Below are 26,537 nucleotides of genomic sequence, written 5' to 3'. Positions count from 1 at the left end.
AGTTTTTTAATCAGCTTCAAGTATAAGGCAACTCTGTAGTTAGCATTCTTCGCTGAAGTACTGTTACATGCAATCTAAATATTTAATTACTAAGGAAGACAGGACTTATGACACAGGTAACTTCCTGCATTTCATTAGGAAATTAGGAGCATTTGTTGTGTTTCACTGTCTCAATTTGAGTTCTGTCTCAATATGAGTTCTATATGGGTTTGTTTTGTGGGTTTTTTTTTTCAGCTCTATAAACTTGCTCATACATTTCTTTCTTATGTGCTCTTTTTTTTTGTTTGTTTTTGGTGATTAATTCTGTTTAGTTTTGCTAGTAGATAGATTTTAAGACTATGATTTGGTGCGTTGGAGCTTATCTCAGCTTAAGATGATGATTAAAAGCCTTTTTTATGCAGTCTGACTTTGAAACCTTGAGTTACTTGATAGCATCCTTCTGATATTCACAAATGAGTAACAGGGCAGATAAAATTACAGTTGGAAACTCATTAAGGTAAATTGATGCCTCTTTCAGCCCTGAACATTGTTGTTAACTGTCTTTGGAAAGAAGTGGTGGTACTACCTAGAAAAGAGTGTGGGACTCTTTCATATCTGGGTTAAACAACAAAACAAACTCTGCTGAAATGGAAGAAAAAAAGGATTACTCAGCAGACAAACCTGAAGATGACGTACATGTAAGTAGTTGACTTAATCCTTGATTTCATATATCACTCGATGCTATCAGAGCAGTTATGATCTGCTAAGTCCAGCATTCAACTTGAAATCCCAGTTAGCTTTGTTATAACTTTGTTAGTTTTATAACTAATTTTGATACTGTTGGTGTCTTCAGATTGCTCACAGCACGTGTTTTTACATGCTTGAAATAATAGGAATGTCAGTGTGGCAATATGAAAGTGGTTTTTCTTGGTCTCGTGACACTATGCTTTTCCAATAAGAAATCAATTTCTAGGCAAGGAAGGCAATGTTAAGTGCTCTGTTTTACTTCTTCTCGAGGAGATACAGATAGGGTTTACTGCCTGAGGATTAACGTGACAAAAAGTGATTGAATAATTTAGTGTATTTTGATACTCAAATTGCAAGCTAGAAATCAGTTCTAGATATACATACAGAACTGCCGCAGAAGAAAGCTGAATTAAGAATTGCCATCCATACTGATGGAACAACTAACTTGTCATTGTTCCCCTTGATATAAAATGTTTATGGTAAACTAACTTAAGAATACATTGGAAATCTAGAGCTTAACAATATGTGTTTTTTTGAATCAGAGAGACTTGCCCCACAAGCCGTAATCCATGAAGTTGTTTTCCCTTTTTAAAGGGAAAAAAATATATAGTTACATTACAAAATCACAGAATGGTTGAAATTGGAAGGGACCTCTAAAGATCATCTAGTCCCCGCTGCTCAAACAGGAACACCTAGAGCACATTGTCCAGGATGGCATTCAAAACCCTCCTGGATATCTTTCATTCAAAACCCTCCTGGATATCTCCCAAAAAAGGAGGCCCCACAACCTCTCTGGCATGAAGATGCGATGGATATTGATGTGATGGAGACATTGACTGCTCTGCTTGCATATGTACATTCCAGGAATATCAGTCCTGAGCGGCTTTCATTGATCCTTGAAAAGGACAGTCTATATCTAATTTTTAAGAAGATCTTGATAAAAGTATCAGGAGTTCCTACTAAGTACATAAAGTGACTCCTTTGTTATTATTTTTTTAGTCATCTTTGAATAGCTTCAGCTCAAATGTCGAATAGATTGCTTTTTGACTACTGGCTTGGCAAGTGGTATGTGTGACTCCTTGCTAGATTATATTATCAAGCTGCTACTGGAAAAGCTACTCCTCTGCAATGTTTTGTCTGCCTCAACCACAGGCAATGCAAGGCAGTTGAAGGTTGCCTGCCCTTTTGACTAAGAGGACTAACATACTTCATGGTGATGAGGGATGCACATGGATGTCAGTGCTCATTCAAATGGTTAATACTGGTTAGCAGTTGATCTATTGTCTAAGAGTACATTGTATGCTTCTGTTCCTGTGCAATAACCCCTAGGGATTGTTTCTGTATGATGTCTGCTGTGTTTCTGGAAGGACAGGATCCTGCTTCTTGACTGGAATTTCACATAACTTATTAGCTATTATTAAGGGAGCTGTGGTTTGTGTGGTTACAAATGAATGTATGCGGGAATCTGCTGGTCACCCAGGTGCTGCTTGAAATTACTGCTTGCATGTTTGATATTGCTTGATGTCTTTCACCTTGTTTTAGGTATCCAACATCTCAGTCCAAGTGGTAACTGGAGAAGATAGATTGGCAAAGAGGATTCTTGCAAGGAAAAAACATGGCAAATTGAAATTGAACAAAGAAAAGAAGACAATGTGGAATTTTCAAAACAAAATCATTCTTTTTACCATTGTTCTATTCATTTTAGGTGTTATCACCTGGACTTTACTGTGGCTCTTTATTGGTGAGTTCCTGAAAGCTCAAGCCAATCACTGTCCCCAACAGCACTCTCAGTTATTTTTAGGCTCTCACTTTCCTGAAGGCTTTTTCTAAGATAAACATACATGTTATTTCAGTAAGACCTGGAGGACTTTTGACTGTCTTTGTTAGGACTTGTATTAGAAGATTGAATTAACAAGCAATTACAAAAGCAGGCACAGCTGTTCTCCAGAAAAGCTGTTCTCCTCTTCAGGCCCCGAGGTCAATGTTGTATAAAATTTCTTGAGGATACTCTAGAAGCTCGATATTGCTATTGCCTTTACTGCTTCATTTGTACAGTGGTGTTTTTTCTTTTGTGGAGAGTTGCAAGTGCTCAATAATCTTCCTAGTATGGTGCTTATCTAGAACAGTTTGGTTGTGAAAATACAGTGTTGGTTGAGTAAAGTCCTCTTCACTGTAAAACTGAATAGGTCAGTTTGGTTTGGGATTAAGTCATTAAAAGCACTTTATTGTTATTTTTTTTTTAAAAAAGGTAATTATTATTAATTAAAAACAAACATTGTGTTCTTTGTTTCTTGCAGTTCAGGCAGAAAACAAAGATGCATTGTATTTTGTTGGACTGTTTCGTGTTGCCAACATAGAATTTCTTCCAGAATACAGGCAGAAGGAGTCAAAAGAATTTCTCTCCATGGCACAGAATGTGCAGCAAGTGGTAAGATGCAAGGCCTGCCCAGCTAGCAAAATATTCAGACTTGTGAACAGGAGGTGCCGCTTTTGCATGGCATTGAGGAGAAGCCTTGTAGCGTGCCTTGTTGTGGGATAAGATGCCTTTGCCTCCCTAGAAGACTGCCCACAAAGAGTGGGTACCTGGGGGCAGGAAAGGACTAGCTGCTTTTAGCCTGTTAATAACAAACTAAATTCAGGAAAGGTCTGTTTGGTGGACTTATATATATATATGTATATGTATATACACACACACACACCATGAGTATATATATATTTGCACCCCTTTTTCTCTCCCCTTACTTTCAGAGTCTGTGACTAGAATCCTATAAAAGCCCTTCAAAACCTAACTGATACTTTTGAAACTTCAAACTGTTGTATTTTCTTGCATTCAAACTGGTATCTGTTGCCAGTCAGCAACAGCATCTTGCCTTACAGTATCTATAATTACTCTAGAGTTCTTGAACATGTTTACATTTATATCTAATGCCAGATGATCTCAAGGCCTTTACTCTTTCCAAACACCAATCAGTCATAGCAAAAATAGTACTCCCTTGTAGGTTGCTAAGGTTGCTTTACACAGGGAAGCAAGAGGAGGTTAAAACTCTCTCTTGGTTAAAAACAAATTTGACTTTAAAGGCATTTGGTGTGGGTAATAAAAATGAGTAATTTTTGGAAATACAGTACTATCTACATTATAGCAATAGTGACAAAACTATCTAACAAAAATAGGTGGATCAGATGCAATCAAGAGATTTTTGAAATTTTTTTTCAGTTTTGCTGATTTATAATTTGAGTGCATGCTTTTTTTTCCAGCTTTATCTTAATAAGAGCAATGAATATCTTTTCCCCTAAAAGAATTGATACGGAAGTGGGCAGTCTAGGCTTCCTACCGTATTGAGCTTTTAGTGATTTCAGGAAGGGGCACAACAGTGTATGAAGTGCCTTCCTATACTCCGTAACAGCATCCCAAGCTCCCTGTTTTGCAGGGGAGGAGCTCTAACTGGTTGTGATCTCTCTGCCTATGTCTTGCTCTTGCCTTAGAGCATCTTGTGGTTGTGGCATGTAAGAGAGAGAGCGTGCACGAGCGTGCTAACAGGTAGGAATTGCCTTCACTCCCACTGCCAACATCCCTTACGTAACTTGGATATGCCTTTCTGCCTGTAATCTTTGCCTAAATTCTCCAACAGCGATTTTTGTATCACTGAGCCTATGCTTCTCAATGACTTGACTGCTGCCCAAAATCACTAGTCTGGTTGGTTTGTTTGTTTCTTTCCTTGCTCTTCTGCTCGTGGCTTCTCAAATGATAGCAGAAGTGGAAGATCCTCTTGATATAGCCTCCTTTGATTGTCACAGTGACATGTGAAATCCCTTGCAGCCTAATGTGGAGAAACTCTTGGGTGCACCCCTTTTATCTGGGCCTTCAAAATAATTGTTTGGATTTCCGGTGCCAAACACTAGAAACTTCAGATTAACCTTAATGTGATTCTTACTGTGACTTTTACGGCCTGTGCTTCAAAATAATATGTTACGCTCACTTTGGCATTGATTTTAACTATTAAGCAGCAGGATGGAGGTCGGAACAGCTTGAGTTACATGCCACCTTGTGGCTTTAGCAGTGTGCTGCTCTTCATATGGGAAATGAAGCTTATCATCGGCCTTTGGAACTGTTGGAATCAGGAGCAGGCTTTCCTCAAAGGCAGTCCTATGTCATGAAAGGCAGAATATTTTTCTTCTCCCCTTACTTAACACTGTTAGTAAGAAATGTGTTAATGCTGAGCTATCAGTGAAGAAAATGGGCACAAACTGAAGCAAAATACAAGAAATTTCATTTGCACATAGGAAAAGGAACACTGCTACTGTGGGGGTGGTCAAACACTGGCACAAGTCACCCAGAGGGATTGTGAAGTCTGCATCCTTGGAGACATTCAAAACCCACCGGGACACAGTCCTGGATAATCTGCTCTATTTGACCTTGCTCTGAATGTGGTGGGAGGGGGGCTAGATACTTCCAGAGGTTCCTTCCCACCTCAATGACTCTGTCGTTCTGCAAATACAATCTGCTGTATACCTTTAGCTGCATCCTTACCACAGCTGGGAAACACACTCAATATTACATGCTTGCTTCCCTGAAGAATGGCCATAAAGTTTCAGCATCGGGAAAGAGAAGCTCTGTGTATGTGAAATTCCCTGGGCAAAGGATGTGCATGCTTTTCAAAGTCACTTATTTGTGAGAAATATTGCCGTAAATGTCAGTTGGTTTTGTGTGATTGTCTGATACTTTCTCTTTCAGGTGAACTTGGTTTACACGACCTCTGCTTTCTCCAAATTTTATAAGCAGTCCACTGTTTCAGAAGTCAGGTAAAACTGTGGTTAATGTATTGGCACTTTTGCTGACTTCTATATATAATGCAATGGTTGGTGTGATTTAATCCCTTTGGTATGCACTTGCGATGGCAAAATCCACTTATTAACTGTACCAATTTATTTCACACTAGTAATGGCAAACTTAAGTCATATGGTTTAAGGTAAAATGAAATAATGTCCCCTAAAGAGTTAGTTTTGTGATGTTATGACTGCTAGATCATCAATACACAGAAGTTTGGCCTCTGTTAGAGCAAAATTCTGTATGAGAGTTGTGTGTATTTTATAAATAATATATATTGCTATAAAACTACTTTGTACTGAGAGAGCTCTCTGCATAGTAGAAGGAAAAATATGTATACTCCTTAAAACTAGAGTAAGTTTACAATTAATGTCAGAGGTTTTGTTATGGTTGAATCCTCTTAAAATGGTTTTAGAATTGAGTTTCCAGGATACACTATTTAAAGACAGGAGTTAGGAGCCCCCAGGAAATTATTCTAGCAGAGATACCTAATCAGAGATCTAGGCTTTTTTAGAATAAAAAAAAAAATGTTCAGTGTGTGAAAACAACACGGCAAGATGAAAAATGAGCCATAGTCTTCTAAATTTCTACTTCAGAAGATTATGTTAGAGTTCTCTCTTGATAAAAACCTTTACGTTGACAGCAAGCTATTGAACCCCTTTATTTCAGTAACAACAACAACGGAGGCCTTCTTATCCACTTCTGGATCGTGTTTGTAGTACCACAGGCGAAAGGCCAGGTGCTGTGTGAGGACTGCGTGGCTGCCATCTTAAAGGACTCCATTCAGACAAGTGTCATCAACCGGACCTCGGTGGGAAGTCTTCAGGGCCTTGCAGTTGACATGGACTCCATTGTACTAAGTGGTTAGTATTAAGACATACCTGTGTTCTTCAGGAAATGCTTTGCTAGTCAGATAGGTTTATTTGTGAGTAACAGTTTCCATGAATATACCAAAATCTATATTGTGTGTATCTAGTATTAATTTTTTAACAATAAAGCCAAGAAAAATTTGGAGTCAAGGTGCAAAGTGTCCTGATTGCAAAGAAATCAGCAAGGTAGTATTCAGGTACCTGGTAAACGCACTTAGTTACAAAATCATGCTAGACTTTCAGCTCTCTGAACAAGGTCACAACAAGATCCTTGCAAGTGAGTGTCTAACTGAAAGCTGAAAAAGACTTTGTGTCCACGGAAATAAACCCCCTTGCTCACTTGCGAGTGCTTGACTTGCTCACTCGCGCTCACTTATGTGAGCCATGGCGCTCACTTGGCCCTCTCACTTGCATGCACCTGCCCTGCTCACTTGCCTTGCTCACTTGTGTGTGCTTGCTTGGCCCACTTGCTCGCATGCACTTGGCCTGCCTGTTCACTTGGTCTTGCATGGGCACACTTGGCCCATTCTCTTGCATGCACTTTTGTGTGCTTGCACATGCTTGGCCTGCTCCCTTGGGTGCCCTTGCTCTTTGGCAGCCTTCCTCTTTGAGACAGATGTTCTGTTTAAAATTTCATTTAAGCATCTGTGATTGAATTAAACTCCAGATTCTGGATATTGTGCAAATTAGAAGACTTACAGAACTCTCTTTTTTCTATGCAGCTGGTCTTCGATCAGATTATTGGTCAACAACGGGAAGAGGTAATTCGCCACTCTTGGAAGATTCCTGGCAGAGGAGAGAGAGAAAAGGAAGCTGTTAGTTCAGCTCTTTCACTTATAGTACTCAGTGTTAATATAAGAGGCTTAAATTCAGCCTTAGAATTTATGCCCTGACCAGGGGTGCCTGCTTTTGTTGACTGCAAGGTTGCAAGTGTACTTGGTAATTAAACCAAGTCAGTCCTTTGTTTGCAGTTCCTTCTGTTAAAGGGAAGGAAAGAAACCACTTCTAACTTGGATAGTTTTGCATTTGGAGTTTCAGTCCATTTATTGACATTTACCCTCATCAAGAGCAATGATTATGTCTGTCTTTTTTTCCTCCTCACTTTCTCCAAGAAGACAATTAATTTACATAACAGAAGTTAGTCTAAAGCGTTGATTTTTGCCAGGTTTATGAGAAATGCCATTCAGATGGTCTCTTGTTGCACCATTGCTTCCGGGGTTCTTTGGTGGAGTGCAGGGAGACTTTACAAGCCAGGACATACACACAAACAAAATTACATTGATTAATACACAGGTGCAAATCACCTTTGATGCAGAAACCTGATGAGTCTCTGCTGGCCTAGCAGTTGTCAATCGGGTAGGGATGAGATGACTTCCCTTGCTCTTGAGAACAGGCTTAGTCTGCATCTGGCGAAATTGATCTCTTTTAATTCTACCATTTTTTAAAGGGCTTTATACCTTTTCATGTCTATGTTTTTTCTTTTGTGAGACACTATTTTTTATTATTTCAACAATTAAGTTTCTCTCTGTTCTCCGCCTCTGTTGTCTTGCTTGCCTGTAGCTTACATACGCTCTCAGAGCTCAACAACTGCTTTTCTCAGCACACCCAACTTGAGGTCTCATAGCTGTGCTGTCCACAGCTGGACTTTGGGTCACAGACTCTGTGCCATGGGTTACCATGCCTAGATTGATATCAGCCCATAATTTCTCAAAATGAAACTCAACTTTGCTAAAACAATCATTTATTCAAAATCTTTATCGAATTTAACTGCGAAGCATAAGACTATTAGCCTTTGTGTCATCTCTTCACAGGAATTCTAATTATATAAAAGAACTGTGTGCATTGGTGATTACTTGCAGAGTTATTTTGTCTAGTTCCAGTTATTTCAGTCTTTCAGAGACTTACTGTGTAGTTGAGTGCACTTGGACTGCTCTCTAGAAGCAGCATACTATAGGTATGCAACAGAGCTGCAGGGGAACGCTGACAGATTTTTTGAAGGATGGAAAGCCTTATGTTGGTGCTGTCTTGGGCTGGGCTCCCTTCAGTGCCTCTGCTTCAGGCTACAGGACAAGATGCAGAGATCCAAGTGCTAACACAGCAGCATACGCAGAAGGTGCACCCTGCTACTCAGACCAGTGGAGGTACTTTGGCACAAAGACTTGTCTAGTTGACGTGTCCAGACATAGCAATGGCCTGCAGATTGATTGAGAGACGGTTTAGAAGAGGGACTTGTGCTGCTTCAGCTGACACTAGTGACTTGCATTGCCCTGGTGCGTGGCTACGCAGGACTGGTTTGGGGAAAGTCTGTTGCAGCTCTGGTTTCAAACTGGTAAGCTTGCAATGCCTCCAGTTCCAGAGCTGACTCTTAATTTTCTGCAGTGCTATGCTCCTCTCTAGTAGTGAGCAAGTCTCATTATTAAGTATTTAGGAAAAATTGTCATAGTCACTTAACCCTAAAGAGCTCCTTTACAAGCAAGACTGATTTTTAAGGGTGAGTAAATAAGCACAGTTAACTATTATGAGAAGAATGTTATTGGGAAGAGATAAGAGAAGAGGGAAGAACAATGGCTTAATGGCTCAACTAAAGCTTTAAATAGCCCTAACTGTAAGTCACTTGAATGGTATGTGACCCTTACAAATTGTTCAAAAACATTCATATCATTAGTTTCAAGACTGTAAATTAGAAGTGGAAGTCAGACAAAGCCCACCACTTCCTGACTTGACTTGCTGCTCGTAACAAGGCCCCAGTTTAATCGAGTCAACGGACAGGGAACTTCTCTAGGGCTCTAATTGATGTTCCATGATTGTAGCTATTTTGGATACTTTCTTTTTAATTGGCAGAGATTCATGCAAATATTTAGGTCTTATTCTCCCTAGTTTGCATTTTTGTTCCTACTTGCCTTTCAAAAAGCTATATTGAGAATTTGGGGTATGACCAAACAGAAAAATCCCTAAGCTTTTTGCTGAATGGAAACTGCAATATTGAATTGAAGACCTCAGAATATCTGACTTGGAAAGCCATAATGGTTTCAACTTATTTGGAAAGTTGGATGCAAGTAGGGTAATTTTCTCATCATACTGGTCTAAATTATGATAAAAAATTATAATTTAAAAATAAAATTAAACTGCATTTTTAAATTATTCTAGATTATATGTGTATGGGGATTTTGTTTGGTTTTGTTTTTAATAAGCATTCTAATATCTGTAGGGAGAACAGCTGATTTCTGCCCTGACAGTAGATGAACATTTCCCAGGGAACAATTGTTTGTTTTAAGGCATTTATCCTTCAGGCTCCACAGAGCTTTACGCATTGCAAATAACTGTTCCATAAAATGGCAGCGTTTTAGCTCAAACATCCCTGCAATTGTTTGCAGTACTGTCTCTTAGGGTTTTCTTTTTTTTTCTTTTTTTTTTTTTTTGATTTCATGTGGATTTTGCAGTTTCAAAGCAGGTGTTCAGTGCTGAAAATGTGACATTTCCACAGGAACAAACTGTATGTATGATCTGTATGCTGATCATCTACATGAGCGTCTTCCTCTGGATGCCCCTGCTACTTCTGAGGGAGCAATCTGCTATTTTAAGCTCATCGCATTAGTGGGCCATTTTATTCGTCTTTCCATCGTGTCCCTTCAGATTGAAGCAGATAACTGCATCACTGACTCGCTAACCATTTATGACTCTCTGATGCCAATCAAACATAAGATACTGTATCGGTGAGTATAAACTAGATACTATGCTAGTGACTATAAACTTTCTTTGGGAATTCATTGACTCTCTCTCTGTATAGAAAGAGAGACTATATATACATGTGTGTGTGTGTGTATATATATATATATATATTTTCCTGACAACTTCCTATCTGCATTTTGGGGATTTTACTTTGTTTAAAACACTCTGATTTTCTTCTACTATACAGATAATACCCGCAAGATACTTTTTTTTTCTTACATAAGTAGAAAAAATAATCTTGCTCATAAAAGGAATAGCTAAATATTCTTCAGATTCTTTATTCTACAAATAGAATAAATTTTCACCTAGATACAGAAATATGAGAAGTTCACACATTACTGGACGGAATTTTCTGTTTCTTGTCGGGAAACAGATGTTGACTAAAAGAAAATATCAACATTTCCTCCCTTGAAGAAAGTTTTCTTCTGTATATTCTGTATAAAGCTTGATTCTCTTCATATGACTGAAGTCATATGAACTAAGTCACCTGTGGGCTTTTTTTTTTTTTTTTGGCCTGTTCTATTTGAGCTGTATAGAGTGATAACAAAATGCAGAGCAGAGGCTCTGATGGCTTGAGGGAACGTAGGGCCTACTTTTCTTTTAGGGACCATCATTCTAGTCTGGGGCTTTTTGTCCGAAATTGCTAGTAGATAATTTAATCGGGCCCTGTCAGCGTATAGGGAGGAGATGCCACCTCCACTAAGTGAACAAAACACTTAGTGTTTCAACCCCTGAAATCATTTCTCGTGGCTTCTGAATGTGTGAAAGAGCCCAGCAAGAGCCCTGGCTTTTTAGTACTCTGACTGCTGCCCTCCAGAAATCTGAATCACTTGCTGACTTGTCCATGCAACAGTAAATGGCCTTCACTTGGTGGCAGTGGTCTAAGGAGTTATGTGAAGCAATGCACAAAAAAGTAGCATTTTTATGAGATTTGTTGATGTCACTCAAGTTCTGTGCTTATGACTTGAACAGTATCTTACCTGAACTTCTGGTTCCCAGCTAAATCTATTGGTCTAATAAAGTAAATTCTTTCTCCCTACAAACCTCTCTTTTGCTAATGGCTTCCTTAATTTTCACTGAGTGAAGTATAAAAGTCTAAATCAGTATTATTTCCTGGAGTTGACCAGCCTCTATTTTTCATGTTTATATATATATATATACATATATATATATATATATTCCTTCTTGCAAGAAGTGACTGGGCAGTACATGGTTTCTAACTGGTATTCTGACAGGTTCTTCTGTGTTGAAGTGCATGGCCTTTATTTTGTTGAGGCAGGAGGGAGACTAGGCTTTGGAGTAGGTGAGGAAAATTTACTGGAAAATTTGCATACAGAGTAAATGTTACGTGATTTTATTACAGATTGCTTATGAACATACTCTAATTTCTTTCCTTCTCAGAGCTTGTGAACCAGTGGATACATTGGTGTCACTCGTGTCCACAAATAATCTCATGTTGATAATATTTAAGGCAGCCCAAATAAAGGAACAAAAGGAATTCCGTGGATATTTTGAAGTCATTACACAAGAAAGTAGGTTTTTAGTTTCTGAGTTTGGACATACATTTACTATGTTATTTTTACTTGAGACCCACAAGTGTCTATCCTGTTCTTGAGTCTGGATAAATGACTCCCTGCAGATCTGTGTTTCTGTTTCCTCACCATGATCTCTCCATCTTCTGTCAATTACTAAGTAATTGTCTCGAGTTACTTCAGCTGTTCAAATTAGCTGCCCTTATGTGAAATATTAAGATAGCATGTTAAAACCAGCACTGACTGACTTAGCTTGTTCAGGACTCCTGTGTGCCTGTAGATGGAGTAGTTATTTCAGGCATTGAACTGTCCATTTTTTTTTGTTTGTTTGTTTTCTCCTCCTCTCCTAGTTTGGGACTTTTAGTGATAATATTAAAGGTGGAAATTTCAAAAGACAAAGCTTTAATCACTCTGTTTTTTATTGGTCTCTGTCTCTTTATTAATACAGAGGAATTGACTATGCTTGTGCACTTGATACTGCTTTAAGATTTGGGTTGATCGTGATCTACAGATATCACCCAGGACATCAGACAGGTGGCACAAAGGCAGAGAGTACAGCCTAGTCCAATGCCAGGAAATTCAAGCTACTCAGAAGATGCTGAATAATTTTGATTTTTTTTTCTAAATCAATTGGATATTAAAAAAAAAAAAAGGAAGTTTTGCCTTTCAGGGAGCTGATTCCATTAGTACAGTGTCCATTTCAGTCTTAAGTGGCTACACTTGTTAAGACTAGATTCCCTCAGGGACTGCTGCACATTGATGCCTTGATGTACAATACTGTTTGCTTGAGACTCACTTGCAGAACTGCCTTTAGAGGAATAACTGACATAAACCTTTGCAATGTTTTCTTCCCGTTCCTGGAGAGACAAAATAAAAGTCAACAGCCCAATAAAGGACTGCATCTAAAGTAGGAGGAGACATTTTATGATTCCCAAGCTCTTTGAGCTGAAACGTGAGGCTGCAGGCAGTTGTTTCTTACAGCCTTAATGTACCTAATAGATAACAGGAATTGATGAGCTTCCTGTTTTGTGAGCGATGGATTCAACAGATTACTTCAGCAAGCATTCATAGGTTTTTATATCCCTTCCTTGTCTGTATGCATAATTATTTCTCTCTCTCATTTATTTATTTATTTATTTATTGTCTTCCACAGAAATAACATTACTGGAAATGTGTTAAGGTTTACGAGCTCTGTATCTCTCCCTCTTTTTATTTTTTCTTTTTCCCTCTCCTCTCTAGAGTGTGGGAAAACAATAGTGACAAAGGAGAAAACTGGCTATGAAGGACGGATCATGAGTCCGTATTATCCAAGTTACTATCCTCCAAAATGTATGTGTGTGTGGAGCTTCCAGGTAAGCATGTGTGCTCTCTCTCCATCACCACTATTTCCTGTTTTGGGCATAGAGAGCCCTGAAGTGTAGCAAAAAGACTGTGTAGAGTGTAATTTGGGCACTCATAGATGTACTTTATCAAAATGAGACAGCTGAATAGATGATTTCTGTGTTGTTGTTGTTTTCTTTTTTGTATGTTTGTGGAGGCATGGGGGCTTTTTTTCTGTGCCTTTATTTTCAAAAAAGAAAAACCTTTATCCTCTAACTTAGTAGTGCTGCTGCTTCTCCACGAGCCCATATCAGCCTATTTTGTTATGCTTAATAAGTTGAGCTCTCTCTTCTGAGATGGGCTGCTCGCTTCACTGTTTTTAATTAGTCTCTTTTATTTTCCTCCATCATTTCAGGTACTTTTCTGCATGTGAACAACCAAAAGCCTTCAAATGTTTAAGATAGTCTTGTCATGTGTTGTGTGATTTCTCTAAAACATTGCAACTCTACCCTGAATAGGATGATACCTTACAGCTTGTTATGAACAAAATCTATTAATGCATCTTCTTTTCTAGCAAGATTTCTTCCTGAAGCAACAAACAAAAAAGATTTCACAAGTTCTTAGGAAATTTTCTGGTACCTTGGTGGCAACACAGGGTTTTCCTCAGCAAAAAGCATGACACAGGATACAATGTAGTCTATTCTTTATATACATATCTGCTTTATTACTCATCTCGAGTTGAAGTAATGGTTTCCCACATGGAATCACACAGAGCAAGTAGAGTTGAGCTAGCCAAGACCGAAAGTCTCTTCCTCCTCTAGAAAACTAGGGCATGTGCTTTTTGCTGAACTTTGAATCTTCAATTCATACTGGCCTTCTGATGCAGAGGTTTATTGACACTTAGCATGGGCAACTCCCTTGGATTACTTCTCAAAATCATTTTATTTCCCAGCAGTTTAATGTTGAAACGTCCCTTGTTTCCCAAATTATATATTGTCTGTAAGAGAGAGGAGAAAAACCTCCATTTCTAAATTCTTGTTCTGATTCAGCCCTTCTTTTTTACATGACAAGGTTCCCTTAAAAAGATTCTGTTCCTTTTAAAAAAGGAACTTCTATTAATTTTCTACCCTCATGGTATGACCACACTTAATTTATAAAATGCTAAAGAATCCTTGGCTGAGCAGGTACTAGCAGAAGACTACAATATTGTGGCAGAAATGACTCCTAGTATTTCAAAGGTGACACTCGTGTTCGATACAGTGCCTAACTCAACCAGCCACTGGGGTTGCCTTTCCCTGTGCAGCTTAAGTTTGAGTGCTTTGACCTCAATACAAAAACTGCCTTCTGTCTATAGCCAGGGGCATTTTGGAGATGAAAGGACTGTTTGCTTGAGCGGGAGAATGCCTGCAGGTGGTGTTGGGCTTTGCCAACCTTTGCTTTTACTGGGCACTGAATAGCTGGCAGGTGTCTCAGGTGCTGGCTGTTGAGCTGGGGAGGTCGGCATAGCTTTCCTAGCTTGGCACTGATAAGCCCTGTAATTGCTGTATCTACAAAAGGAAAAGGGAGAGCACTTCTATTCTTTTTCTTGTTCACAACAGACTCCACAAAAGAGCCTTGGTATAGCACTGAAGTTTCATAACTATACCATAAGTGAGAAGAATATCAAAGGCTGTGAGCGAGGATGGTGGAAAATTAACGAGCACATGTAAGTACTTCTGTATGGTTTATCCAACTAACATTACCAGAATCAGCTTTCCCATAACTGCAGCAGGTGGCTCACAGAGGTTCCACAAAACCAGAGATACTTCACTGGTGTCTATGACCATTCCTCTTCCACTTTGGCTGATGAGTAATTGATTCTTTGTAAAACACACACAGACTTTCTAAGGAAAAGTACTGCAGAGCTGGAATAAGGGCTGTCTGTGCTCTCTGGAGAGGCCAATATAGAAAGAGCAGGCGAAGGGGGATGTCCTGTGATCTTTAAGATCATTTTGGGTTTCCTACCAAGTCTGTAGAACTCTTTCAAGTGTAACTTAATTCCATGATTGTTCACAGGGGCAGTGAACCTAAATAACTTCTCTGTGAAAGGCACTGCACTGTAATTACCGGGAAGAGAACAGTAGCTGCTTTGGCAGCTCCTGGCTCTTGAAAGGGAGCCCACACAGAGCACACTGCTGCTTAAGAGTCTTTATTAAAATTTGTTGATACTGCTGGTCTCTCGCACACAATTTCCACAAGTGTTTAAATGCTCTTTCAGTTACTGGATGCTGAGGCAAGGCAAGACTTCGAGTATGTTTATTTCAGTGGAAACTTCAGTAATATCAGACATTTTTTACTGAGCAAATGAGTCAGACCTCTAAAAATGTAATTGAAAGAGTAAATTTTTTTAAATTCTTTTTCTATTTTTTAACACCATATAGCGTCTTAGTATAGAGAATATTCACATTCTCTGTAGCTATGAGCATTGTGCCTTAGTGGGGATTGTTTGCTGGACTAGATGGGCACATGAGAAAACCAATCAAAACGGACACTATAGGGTGGTTTGGGGTGATTGTTTTTCATTGATATGGCACAAGGGTGAAGATTTGTGATGCTGGAGGACTCCTGAGAGAGGAGTCAAATAGAGAAATAATCTGAAAATGAAGTTGGTAATGGGTTTATATTATAGGGATTCTATCTATGAAAGACCTGCTTTTAAATAATGCTAGCAATTAATTTTTTCACAGAAGACAGTGTCGGGGTCATCCCTTACAAATGCATTCAGTGGGTTATTTATGAAGTACTGCAAATTAACATATGTTCCTGACTTCTGCAGCACGTTGCCAATAAGTAGCCCAAGTCAAATTTTCCTTTGAAAGTGTCTTTTTTTCCCCACTGAAGATGAGGCTTTTGAATGTTACATTATCTTCTGTTCTGTGCCTACTTGGAAGGAAAATATGCTTCAAAGCATGGAACACTCTGTTATATTTTTCCCTTGTCACATTTCCAGTGGACTTGTAAACATTCCTCTATCAAGTTAGGGAAGTGGCTGTCGATGAACTGATTTTGCTGAACTCTTGTAGATTGAGATATCGAGGAGTGTCTGTGAGCAGGTCTTTACAGATTTGTGAACAAAAATGTTTTCGGTATTTTATTTTTCTTTAAATCTTATATTATTTTTTTTCTTCTTGTGATGGTCCTTTTGCTGTGCCACAAGATGCATACACCTCCTCCTCCCCTGAAAAGGCATCCCACCCCCTGCTCCAACACCTAGATGAGTCTCCCTCTCTAGCACTGGTGCAGGGCTGCAGATGGAGCCTTGCAACCTCTGGTTGTCCTGGATCTGGACAAATGGCTGGTAAAACACCAGTAGAGGGCTCCCAAGGATCTGTCTGACAAATCCTTTAAGTGTGTAACACTTCTCATTCTACAGCAGACAGCTTCTCTTGTGTAGCTGTCTTGGCTCTTTCACAGATGGGCAGGAGCTTCCTCTGCTCCTGGTGTGCAGAGATTATTTTTTGAGAGAAGCGGTCAGTGCAGTCTGCAATTCCTTTAAATGGTGCCAAGATTTGTTGCAGGGAAATTGTGTCAAAGTCATTGAGAGAAGGAAAAACCTGAGACGACTCCAGACTAATGAAGGGGAATCAGGTACCTGCCAAGCCTTTTGCTGTGCACTTTGGCAGGCTGTTTTAAACTGAAGATGTTGAACAGCAGGAGTTAACTGCATCAGGTAATGGTGGAAATACTACAGTGAGTGGGGAGAAGACTTATGCTAGCTGGGAGTCTTCACTCTTAGCCCTGGGAAAATGTTTTTGACAGTAGAAAGTTGTAAAACCAAATTTCTAAGAGGCTTTTTTTCAGAACACATAAAAGGAGCCGTACATCTTGTTCTGATCATTTCTTTTTCATGTTGCTGCAACAGAGTTTTCTGATCCTGTTAAACACATGTTCTCCTTTCATGGGATGAAGGAAAAGACTCATGGAAACACAAGGACAAGGTTATCTTTTCCCTACAGTGTGCTGCAGTGGAGTGCACAGACACCAGGCATCCATGCACACAGAAATCATTGCCCAATTTCCCTACTACCTACCACATTCATTGCTATGAAAAGCAGTCCTGGTGCAATTGCTGTGATTTCCCTTGGCTCTCAACCGTCTCCTTTGGATGTTTCTAAATGAACCAAAGAAGTATTCGCCTCTAGATACTATCCCATTAATTCATATAACTATTGAATAATTCCTCTCTTGCTCTTCAAGTTCATTTTAATAGCAGGATTTGACATTATGCTCCTGTCAAGCAAATGCATATGTTGACGGCGAAAAGAGTCAATGCAGATACTTCTGTCAGTAAATCTCTTTACTGATAAGTAGTTTGCTAGATAGGAATCTTAAAGCTAGCCATTTTTCTCAGCAGTGCTGAAGTTATTTGTTTCTTTTTGGGGAGGTAAGAGGGCAGGTGGGCAAGTCTAGTTGTAGAACAACCGTATTAGCCATGTTATGCCCACATTAAGTTTAACTGCGTTAAAACAGTGTCTCTTTTTTTTTTTTTTTTAATTAGAGGACTGTATAAATGCCAAATCCTTTGGAGTGTCTGTGACATGTCCGACTAAAGGGGCTACATAAATGCAACATTTTTTGGAATTGATGGGCATTTAGGTCTCTCTGAGTTAAGTGGCACCTGGGCTGAAATACAGGGAAGATGTGCACCCAAGGGTGTGTGTGTTTTTGCTGTTGTTTTTTCTTCCTTATGTTAATATACCCTAGGTATTTGAAGGCATGACTTTGAAAAGTAAAACCCCAGAATATTAATGGTGAATGAAGGCTGGATGAGTACTTGGAACTATTTTCAGTTTCTCTGAATATATTTTCCCACAAGTCTGAATGAATCAAACCAATTTTATCCTAATGTTCCAGGCCCTCTCCTTCAGAGGCAATTTTGGAAATCAGAGCAGCTAGATTTCCTCTCCAACCTGGTGATATTTCCTGCTCAGTGCAGACCACTTGGAGAAGTCCTACTAAATTTCCTTATGCCTTTATCAGTCTGTGTGATTCCCTTAATATCAGAAAAAAAAAATCAAGTCTTTTGAAAACAGGTATCAAAAGTGGTGCCACAAGTACCCATGTTTGTCTTAATGAATTTCTTCTTGTCTCCCAGATCTGCTGGCCTTTCTGCTGTAACATTCTGCTTGAATGTGTGTGGGTATTGCACTGAGGAATGGGGGATCCTAACTTACATTTTCTGGAATTTGGGTTTTGCTTCAGATTTTGGTTCTTAAAAGTGCGCCGGCTGAATTTCAGCAGTGCTGCTATTTAAACTGCATGTAGGGCTATTTGAGTGCAAAGGCTGCTCTAAAACTCTCCCTCTCCCTTTTAGGTACTGCGGTTACTATGTCGATCACGAAACGGTCTTCCATGTCGCGAGCTCTGCTGCTCACGTTGAGCTTCGGTGCAGTTCCCAGCTCTCAGAGAAGCCGCTGCTGGTAGAATACGGCAGCTATAACATCAGCCAGCGTGAGAGGGGTTTCATCTTGTTTTCAAACCATCTTTGCATGCCAGACCTGTGAAGTAGTACTTCTTGGGTTCAGTAGGAGTTTTTATGGAGGAAATGCTGTGATTTGGGTGTTTTTGTTTGTTTGTTTGCTTGGGAGTTTGTTTGTGTTGTTTTCGCCTGTTTTTATTCCAAATCCTGCCAATCCAAGTGACTAGCATAATAGGAGCCTTTTCTAGTTCTTTATGGCTATGCAGCTAAGGCTTGTGGGCAGGCTCGCTGTGGTCTTGTTTCCTGTGCACGTGCAGACTGCTCTCTTCTGCAGTCCTGAAGGATGCCTGCAGCTGGAGTGGGCATACACAGTAAGTCTGGTGATTTCCTGAATCCCAGGTTTCTTCTGTCTGCACCAGTAGCTCTGATAGTTATTCGTTCCCTGTCTGTTTAAACCTTGAATAATGCAAGGGCACACACTGAAATGTCTCAACTGGTGTGGAGTCAGTCATTTATACCTGTTGTTCTTTCTTTGGTTTTATCCCCAAGGTTTTTGTTTTGTGATACGTCTGCTCTCACGAGCAGCTTCAGATAATGAATAGAGTGCTGAATAAGCATCTGTTTATCTTAGCTTTTCTATGGGTTTGACTTCTTCGCATGCCATTATGGATCAGGACTGAGAAACATAGCAAATAAAACCCCATAGTTTGTAGATGTTTTTTCTCAAATTCTGAATTGAACAGTCAAGTACTTTTTATCCCCCTTCCCATTTTAATTTTGCATGCCCCAGTTGGTAAAGTAGTAGAGAAGTAATGTTTTACAGGTATTTATCACATAAGAACACTACACATTGCACACATGTGTGTGGAGTATGCAAGAAGATGGTAACTTGATGACTTGGATAAATGTTTCTGCAATTCGTAAGTCATCTCAGTGTGCGTTTTTAATTGAAGTTGGTAAGGTTTGAGTTCTGTTGAAAACTTCCTACTACTCTGACCACTGAAAGGGAGAGCCTCCTTGAGGAGGAGGTGATATTCTAAACTGTGTCACCCCATAAAAATTGATGAGTCTGGTCCAGTTGTAGTGCAGAGCCTGAAGACATTATAGTAACAGGTTAATTTGAAGTTCAGGCTTTTATTTAGATTTAATTCCAATTTTCACTCCCTGAACTAAATTTAGGTTGACCCACACAAAAGTTTGATCTCTGTCATTCCTTGCAATTGTTTGGTGACTGCGAATATTTTGCGAAAAAGAAATTTTAAGTTGTTGTCGTTTTGCTTCCAGCATGTCCACCTGGATATTTCAAGTGCTCTACTGGCTTATGCATCTTGCAGGTGCAGCGTTGTGATGGGATAAACAACTGTTTTGATGAAAGTGATGAACTCTTCTGTGGTTTGTATTCATTTATTAGACTTCTAGATTGGAAAACCCAATAAATGTGTTCTCTAGTCTTAAAAGGCGCCTGAAACAAGGTGATTTTTTTTGCGAGTTAACTATCAAGGACAAAACTTGGAATGAAAAAGATGTGGAACTAAAAACAAGAGGAAGAGAGCTTAGACTACGGAAAACAGCCAAAAGCTGGCTATTTTAAGCTTTTTCCTCTTGAGGTTAATGCTGATAAATATGTATTGTTCTGTGTTGTTTTTGAGATGAGTTATTTTAGTTTGTGTGGCAACAGTAATCTGTGGCGGATAGTGATTGATATGAGAGTGATTGCGAAGGTGCATGGTGAAAGAGGGACAGAACTTGGGTCGTTCTTCTTAGGACTGTGTTGACTAGGGGTATGTTTGTGAAATCTCTTGCGCTTAATTTTTTCCACTCGTAGAATGGCACTTACGCTTATCCTTGGGAAGTGCAGCAGAGCAATGAAAGCTTACCCAGAGATAGCCAGGCGGGCAGCTTTAGTATTTCAAGCACACTTCTCTAACTAATTGGTTTTATGTTTTTATAGCTGTCCCTGACTGGAGCTGTAACTCCAGCTTTGCTGTGCAGGATAACTTGCTAGCTTGCAATGGAGTAAGTGATTGCGAGAATGGAAAAGACGAACAGAACTGCACTGACAGTAAGCCCTACTCTTGGTTCATTTCTTCCCTCTTTATCATCTCTCCAACTCTGATCTGAATATGGGAGGTAGCATTTAAGGAGTTAAGAGGCACTAGGGCTATAAAAATTTTGCTCAGTTTTCCGAAGTACTTGTAAGCAAACAGTTATTGATTCAAATAGTTTATGTTCAGCGAGCTCAGAAACGTCTGCTTCAATGAAATACTGGCAGAAGAATCAAGCAGTATAGGTCCAAGATGAGGATCTGGGGACTTAAAGTTTTTTAAAAAAAACCTCCATAAAACATAATGTTGTGCAAATTGTTTCCTGGATCTGTTCTACTATCTGTAAAATGACTAAAACAGTAATTGTTTCTCTGGAGCAACTTTCAGGGTTATAAGGTTAATGCATCTACAATGCTGGGGAAGTAGTAAGTTTGGTATTAGGCCTATTGAAGTTTTGAGTCAGCCACTTCTTTCACTGCTTAAAGTAAACAAAAATAATGGCATGTGAAAGGGAGCACATGTGGGAAATGCCAGAAATATATATACATATATATATTTCTCTCTCCAGAGAAATAATGTTTTTAACCTGCTTTACAGTTACTGTAAATGATCGCAGGGTATTTCTATGTATTGACAAGAAAAAATAGGGTGTTTTAAAATGGCTTTACTTAGTGTGAAAAAGGAAAACACTGGAATTGGGAATCCAGTTTAGCTGGATTCGATTAGAACTGCCGCCATTTATTTCATATGTAATGCTGAGATATAAGGAAGGGCTTCTTTCCTGAGTATTGGATGTTTTTCTCTAGCACAACCCTTTTTCTACATCTACGTTTCTATCAGTATAATAAGGTTCATTAGTGTTGTAGAAAGGGATAGGAGGAAATCCATGCTCCTATATGCAGCTGAGTTCATAGAAGCACTGGTAAAGATGCAGTTCTACTTGATTGGCTTGATCTTTCAATTCTAATGAGGGGGATTGGTTTAAGCCATCCCAGAAAAAGTGTTTTGTTGTGTTTCTTCCTGCCTATTGATACAGGTATAAATCTTATCTGTACAGATGTGTCTTCATGCAAAGCAACTTCAAGAGATTTTTTTTTCTTTTTTTTTCTGCTGAAATTTCAGGTATTCCTTGCACCAAGCACACATTTAAGTGCAGGAATAACATTTGCATTAGGAAACAAAATGCAAAATGCGATGGGACTGTGGACTGCACTGATGGAAGTGATGAAAGCAGCTGTAGTAAGTCTCCCAAACATTCAGCTTTTTGAACTTCGGCTTTTTTTAACTTTTTTTTTTTTAACTCTTAAAGCCCATTATTTCTTAATGTTTTGGAGTTTGTACAACTCATATAGCAGGTATTGAGATTATTTAAATTACCTTGGTGATTATGGGATACTGTTTCAGATGTCCATTTACATCAGGTCCAGTTGCAGAGTTTCTTAAGTGCTTGTGGGAGCACTGTTAAAGGGAGATTTAGTGAGCTGTAACTCAGTGCAGCCAAGCAGGGCTAATTAAGGTTATGGTGCAGGGAAGTAGAGGTAATTGCAGAGTGAACTTGGCTAGTAAATAAAGCAATAAGGCAGCATTCTTACTATGTGCCACAGAGTCAAATACTTCTGGAGCCAAGCTGCATTTGAGTGAGACAGCTGCAATCAGATAAAGAACAGAAATGTTTACTTCTCCCTCTTTTCTGGATTGCAGTGTCCCCCACAATCTTTCATAGTATCAAATTAGATTCTAGTCTCGGGTTTTACTAAAGCAGCCTTTAGATAAACTTTTTCTGGTTCATTTTCATATAAACAGGTGATTGTTACTGCAATAGAAATAAAACCAAGGTTAGGATTCAGTTGCCTAAACTAAATGCCTTAGGGCATTTTATCTGGCCTACAGCTGCCTCTGGCATGACACCTGTACCTTAAATCTGTCAGCACCTGCCTTGGGTACAGTAGGGTATCTTAAAATACTATAAGACTACTTGTGTTTGGAAACATGAATGCTGCTCTTCATGCTGTGGGTAAGCGCTGGGAGTGTGGGACTAAAACTCCTGAGCGATGGCTTCATATTTATGTACTAGGAAAGGGCATAACGGCCTACAGGAGGAATCTCTCTCCCTTCACCTTGGAAATACTATGTGCAGCTTTTTGTGCTGAGACGTGGCTTCTTCACTGTGCCACCATGAATTAGTAATATGTGATATTTTCAGACATTTGAGTTGTTTCCATGAAAATTACTGACTGGACTACCTCATTTAGGAAGTAATAAACAACCAAATTTTATGTAAGTGGCTGCTATAAACCCCTTTCTTGTACCATTCCTGCAGATGTGGCAGGGAATAAGTGTCCAGTTGATACTGAACTCCTTTTCCTCCTGACTGGTTGTGAATTGAGGGTCGCGAGTAGTAAGTAGAGGTTGAAGGACTATCTCTTTTTACGTATTCATTGTGATGCTTGTGCAAGTAAATCAATCTGACATTTCTGACACCAGGAAGAATTAGGGATGTGCTTTTTGTGGCAGAGCTAGCAATGAATCTTTTATTTGCCCCACCTGTGTCTTGTTTAGAGTTGCCTTTTGCTTCAGGAACAGAGTAGCCAAATAGAGGAGAGGCTTAGAGCAGGGCAAGGAAATAGGCTTGAAAGCTCTTGAAGGTACAAGGTTTTTTCACGCCTGTGTGGGAAGTGGTCTAGATGAAGGCAAGCCCTGGGCCTAACCTGAAGCCTCCCTTGCAGGCTGCGGCAGCAGCAGGGGCAGCGAGCCCGTCTCCCGGATCGTGGGCGGCAGAGACGCTCAGGAAGGGGAATGGCCCTGGCAGGTCAGCCTCCATTTTGCAGGAGCTGCTTACTGCGGGGCCTCGGTCATATCCAAAGACTGGCTCGTGTCGGCAGCTCACTGCTTCCAAGGCAGCAAGTAAGCTATTTTCCCTCCTAACTTGACCCTGGGCATCGCCAGCAGCCTGCAAAGCCTTTTAGCCGAGCGGGATCAAGGGGCAGGTTGCTCCCTCTCCCCTCGGCCCTGCTGGGGCCGGAGGGTGTGAGCAGACGCCGGGCTTGTGCTTTCCCTCTCCGCCAGGCTGGGCGACCCGCGCGCGTGGCGCGCTCACCTGGGCATGCGCACGCAGGGCCGCGCGCGGCTGGTCTTGGCCGTGCGGCGCATCGTGGTGCACGAGTACTACAACAGCCGCACCTACGACTACGACATCGCGCTGCTGCAGCTCGGCCAGCCCTGGCCGGACGCCATGAGCCACGTCATCCAGCCCATCTGCCTGCCCCCGGCCTCGCAGCGAGCCCGCCGCGGCCACACGTGCTGGGTGACGGGATGGGGCCAAAGGCAGGAGGCGGGTGAGTGTCGTGACCCGCTCGTGCCGACGTGGCTCCCTGCCAACCCCGAGGCATCCCCGCTTTCCTTGCAGAGCTCTGGTGCGCTGCCGTTTCCACACGGTGGGACTGCTGCCCTGCGGAGGGAGATCTGTGCGGATGCTGCATCGGGAAAAGTGTCTGTGGGTCCTGAGGGTCTGGAAATGTTAGTCTGAAATAACGCTTAAAACTATTGGCAGCCTGTTAACATCCCTAAATGGCCTCTATTCCAAAAAATACACATTTTACAAAAAGCATCTGTTTTAACAAAACCTTTGGACCTCGAGGGCGGGATTTGACAAAAAGCTTTTATTCTGTCAAGGTGGTGATTTTGGTTGTCTGATCTGGACGTGAGACATTAACTTTGGACAGGCCCTTACAAGACACTACTCTAATTTCCAAGTGGTCTTGTGATGTTTCTAATACTCCTGTAAAATTCCATCTTCTTTTCAAAGTAAAAAGAGAATAAATTATCAAATCGTATAAAGATATTTTGGTCAAACCTAATGTTTATGCTATTATACTTTCTGTAGCCAAAGAACCAAGATCACATTGCATAAATGCCTGATACTTTGAAAAGGCTTTCTGATTGTAGGTAGGATGAAGCTTTGGTTTATACCTTTGTTTTTTTGTCAGACAAAGGTTTGGAGGCAAAAAAGGGAAAATCCTTGTGTAAGTATTTAACATCTCCCTGCAGTTGTAGTTTTCCGATTCTGGAATAACCTGATCTTCAGGAATATGAACAAGTACTTTCTTTCTTTCTGAAGACTACTTGATTTGTCTTTCAGCAGATAAATAAAGCCTTGAGCTCTGTGTGCTCTTACTTTTAATTTGTTTTCCAGACGATGAAGGTTCAGCCATTCTTCAGAAAGCAGAGGTAGAAATCATTGACCAAACATTATGTCATTCTACATATGGGATAATTACAGCTAGGATGTTCTGTGCAGGCCTCATGTCTGGGAAAAGAGATGGCTGCAAAGTAGGTATTCCCACACGGCTCATGTGGAGTTTCTCTAGTTTTTTGTTGTTTCATGGTGAGTGGAAAGAAGAGACAGACTCTCCACTTTGTGATGCCTGTATATTGGTTCTGAGAAACAGCTCTGCAGGGGTTCTCTATCAGCCACTTTGCCATCCAAGTGTTCTGGGAGTTTTGCCGCTTTATGTGCATGGATAGCCTCACTAATTTTCAGTTTTAACCTGAGGGCTAGTTGACTTGTAAGTCTGGATAGCATAGGAATTGCCGAGGGGAGGCAATATTTGGCACTAGAGTTTTACAGCTGGAGAAACTGAGAACATAGCATGACTTTTTTTTTTTTTTTTTTTTTTTTTTTTTTTTTTTAGAATTCCTTCTCCCCACAGTTGAAATGATAGTGTTGACTGAAATGCAGACAACTAGGCAGAATTCTTAAACCAGCAGCAATACTGTCAGATCAGAAATGATCTGATTTTTTTTTTTTTTTAAAAAAAAGGTGAAGTTTGGATTTTACTACTTTTTTGTTGTTGTTGGATAAAACACCTATTTTAATGATAGAGCTGGCACCTTAAAGATGTATAGACCAGTGCTATACAGAAGTGAGACAAATCACAAGCTTTTTTTTTCCTCTGGCCTCCAAACTGTATGTGAAGCTGTGGCTAATTGCTCAAATTGTTTAAGTCCTAAATACTATCTTTCCTTAATGTGTGATTAGTAAACCTACGCTAGCAACATGGCCATCAGCACCTGTATCTTTGTGCACCCGTATATTTGTTTCTTAGTTTACACCATAAAAGCAATGGCTCTTACAGCAAGGAAATGTGTGATTTGTTTTGTGAAAAATGCTGGTGTTCCATTTTGCTTTTGTTCTAGTGATTTTTAAAAAAATCACAATTTGACACACACAAACTTTGAATCGCAATTCAGAGTTATATTTTTCAAGGTTAAAAAATGATTTTCTAAGTTTTATCTCTAACAATTTTGTGAGGTAATTTAAGATAAGCCTCTTTTTTAACAGAAAAAATAAAATTCCCATGACAAGCTGATCATTTCCCATTATTTTTATTTTAAATGAAGTTATACTGATTATTAAAGATTATTTCTGTATTTTGCCTTTGACATGTGGATTTTTTCATACAATTTCTCGTGTCCTTGGATATATGTTTGTAGTCTCAAAATGAATGAACGTATTAAGTAGCCCATTATGGGTTTAGCTATAATTTGGAGGCTGAGAATTTGTGAATTTAAAATTTAGCCCATTGCCCATATATCTTTATTGATACTTTTAAAAAGTAACAGCTAGTCATTTCTCCTGTGAATCACAAAACTTGATAGAACTGTGAAATCACACTTGTCTTGAAGAGGAGAAAAAAAAAAAAAAAAAACCCTATTTAATGTCCAATGGTTTGAGCTGTGTGAATGGCAAAACTCTGGTAGATATTTTGGGCAAAACTCTGGTAGATATTTTTCCTAGGTTTTAATGTTCTTTGTTTTATGTTCTTTTTTAGGGGGATTCTGGAGGACCCTTATCATGTCAAAGCAACGCTAATGGAAGATGGTTTTTGACTGGCATTGTTAGTTGGGGTTATGGATGTGGAAGACCAAATTTCCCTGGTGTCTACACAAGAGTGTCAAATTTTGCTCCATGGATTCACAAATATGTGCCTTTGATCTCGTAACCTGAAAGGTGTTTTATGTTAGAGTAAAACA

The 26,537-nt window shown here is 39.8% G+C and overlaps 1 protein-coding gene across 1 annotated transcript; it reads left to right on the top strand.

Annotated features, from left to right (window-relative positions):
- Window positions 1-611: 611 nt before the first annotated feature.
- TMPRSS7 (transmembrane serine protease 7) lies at window positions 612-26,537 on the top strand. Its single transcript, XM_010224395.2, has 18 exons — window positions 612-677; window positions 2,269-2,467; window positions 3,024-3,154; window positions 5,459-5,526; window positions 6,221-6,414; window positions 7,143-7,181; window positions 9,905-10,133; window positions 11,551-11,681; window positions 12,921-13,033; window positions 14,600-14,706; window positions 18,355-18,491; window positions 19,744-19,851; window positions 20,411-20,521; window positions 21,627-21,743; window positions 23,231-23,408; window positions 23,571-23,839; window positions 24,697-24,833; window positions 26,336-26,537. The coding sequence occupies exons 1-18, from the start codon at window positions 627-629 to the stop codon at window positions 26,504-26,506; spliced, it is 2,490 nt and encodes an 829-aa protein (XP_010222697.2). The 5' UTR covers window positions 612-626; the 3' UTR covers window positions 26,507-26,537.

The sequence above is a fragment of the Tinamus guttatus genome, unplaced genomic scaffold, assembly GCF_059628265.1.
Source record: "Tinamus guttatus ecotype Peru unplaced genomic scaffold, ASM5962826v1 Tinamus_guttatus_pri_ptg000035l, whole genome shotgun sequence".
NCBI lineage: Eukaryota > Metazoa > Chordata > Aves > Tinamiformes > Tinamidae > Tinamus > Tinamus guttatus.
The sequence above is the reverse complement of the archived record's forward strand: the minus strand, read 5'-3'. Positions and strand labels throughout refer to the sequence as shown.

Excerpts from the sequence above, each read along its gene's own strand:
- TMPRSS7 (XM_010224395.2), top strand. The coding sequence starts at position 627 with ATGGAAGAAAAAAAGGATTACTCAGCAGACAAACCTGAAGATGACGTA. Across the intron at positions 2,468-3,023 it reads TTTACTGTGGCTCTTTATTG|TTCAGGCAGAAAACAAAGAT; the intron begins GTGAGTTCCTGA and ends TGTTTCTTGCAG. Across the intron at positions 21,744-23,230 it reads AAGTGATGAAAGCAGCTGTA|GCTGCGGCAGCAGCAGGGGC; the intron begins GTAAGTCTCCCA and ends CCTCCCTTGCAG.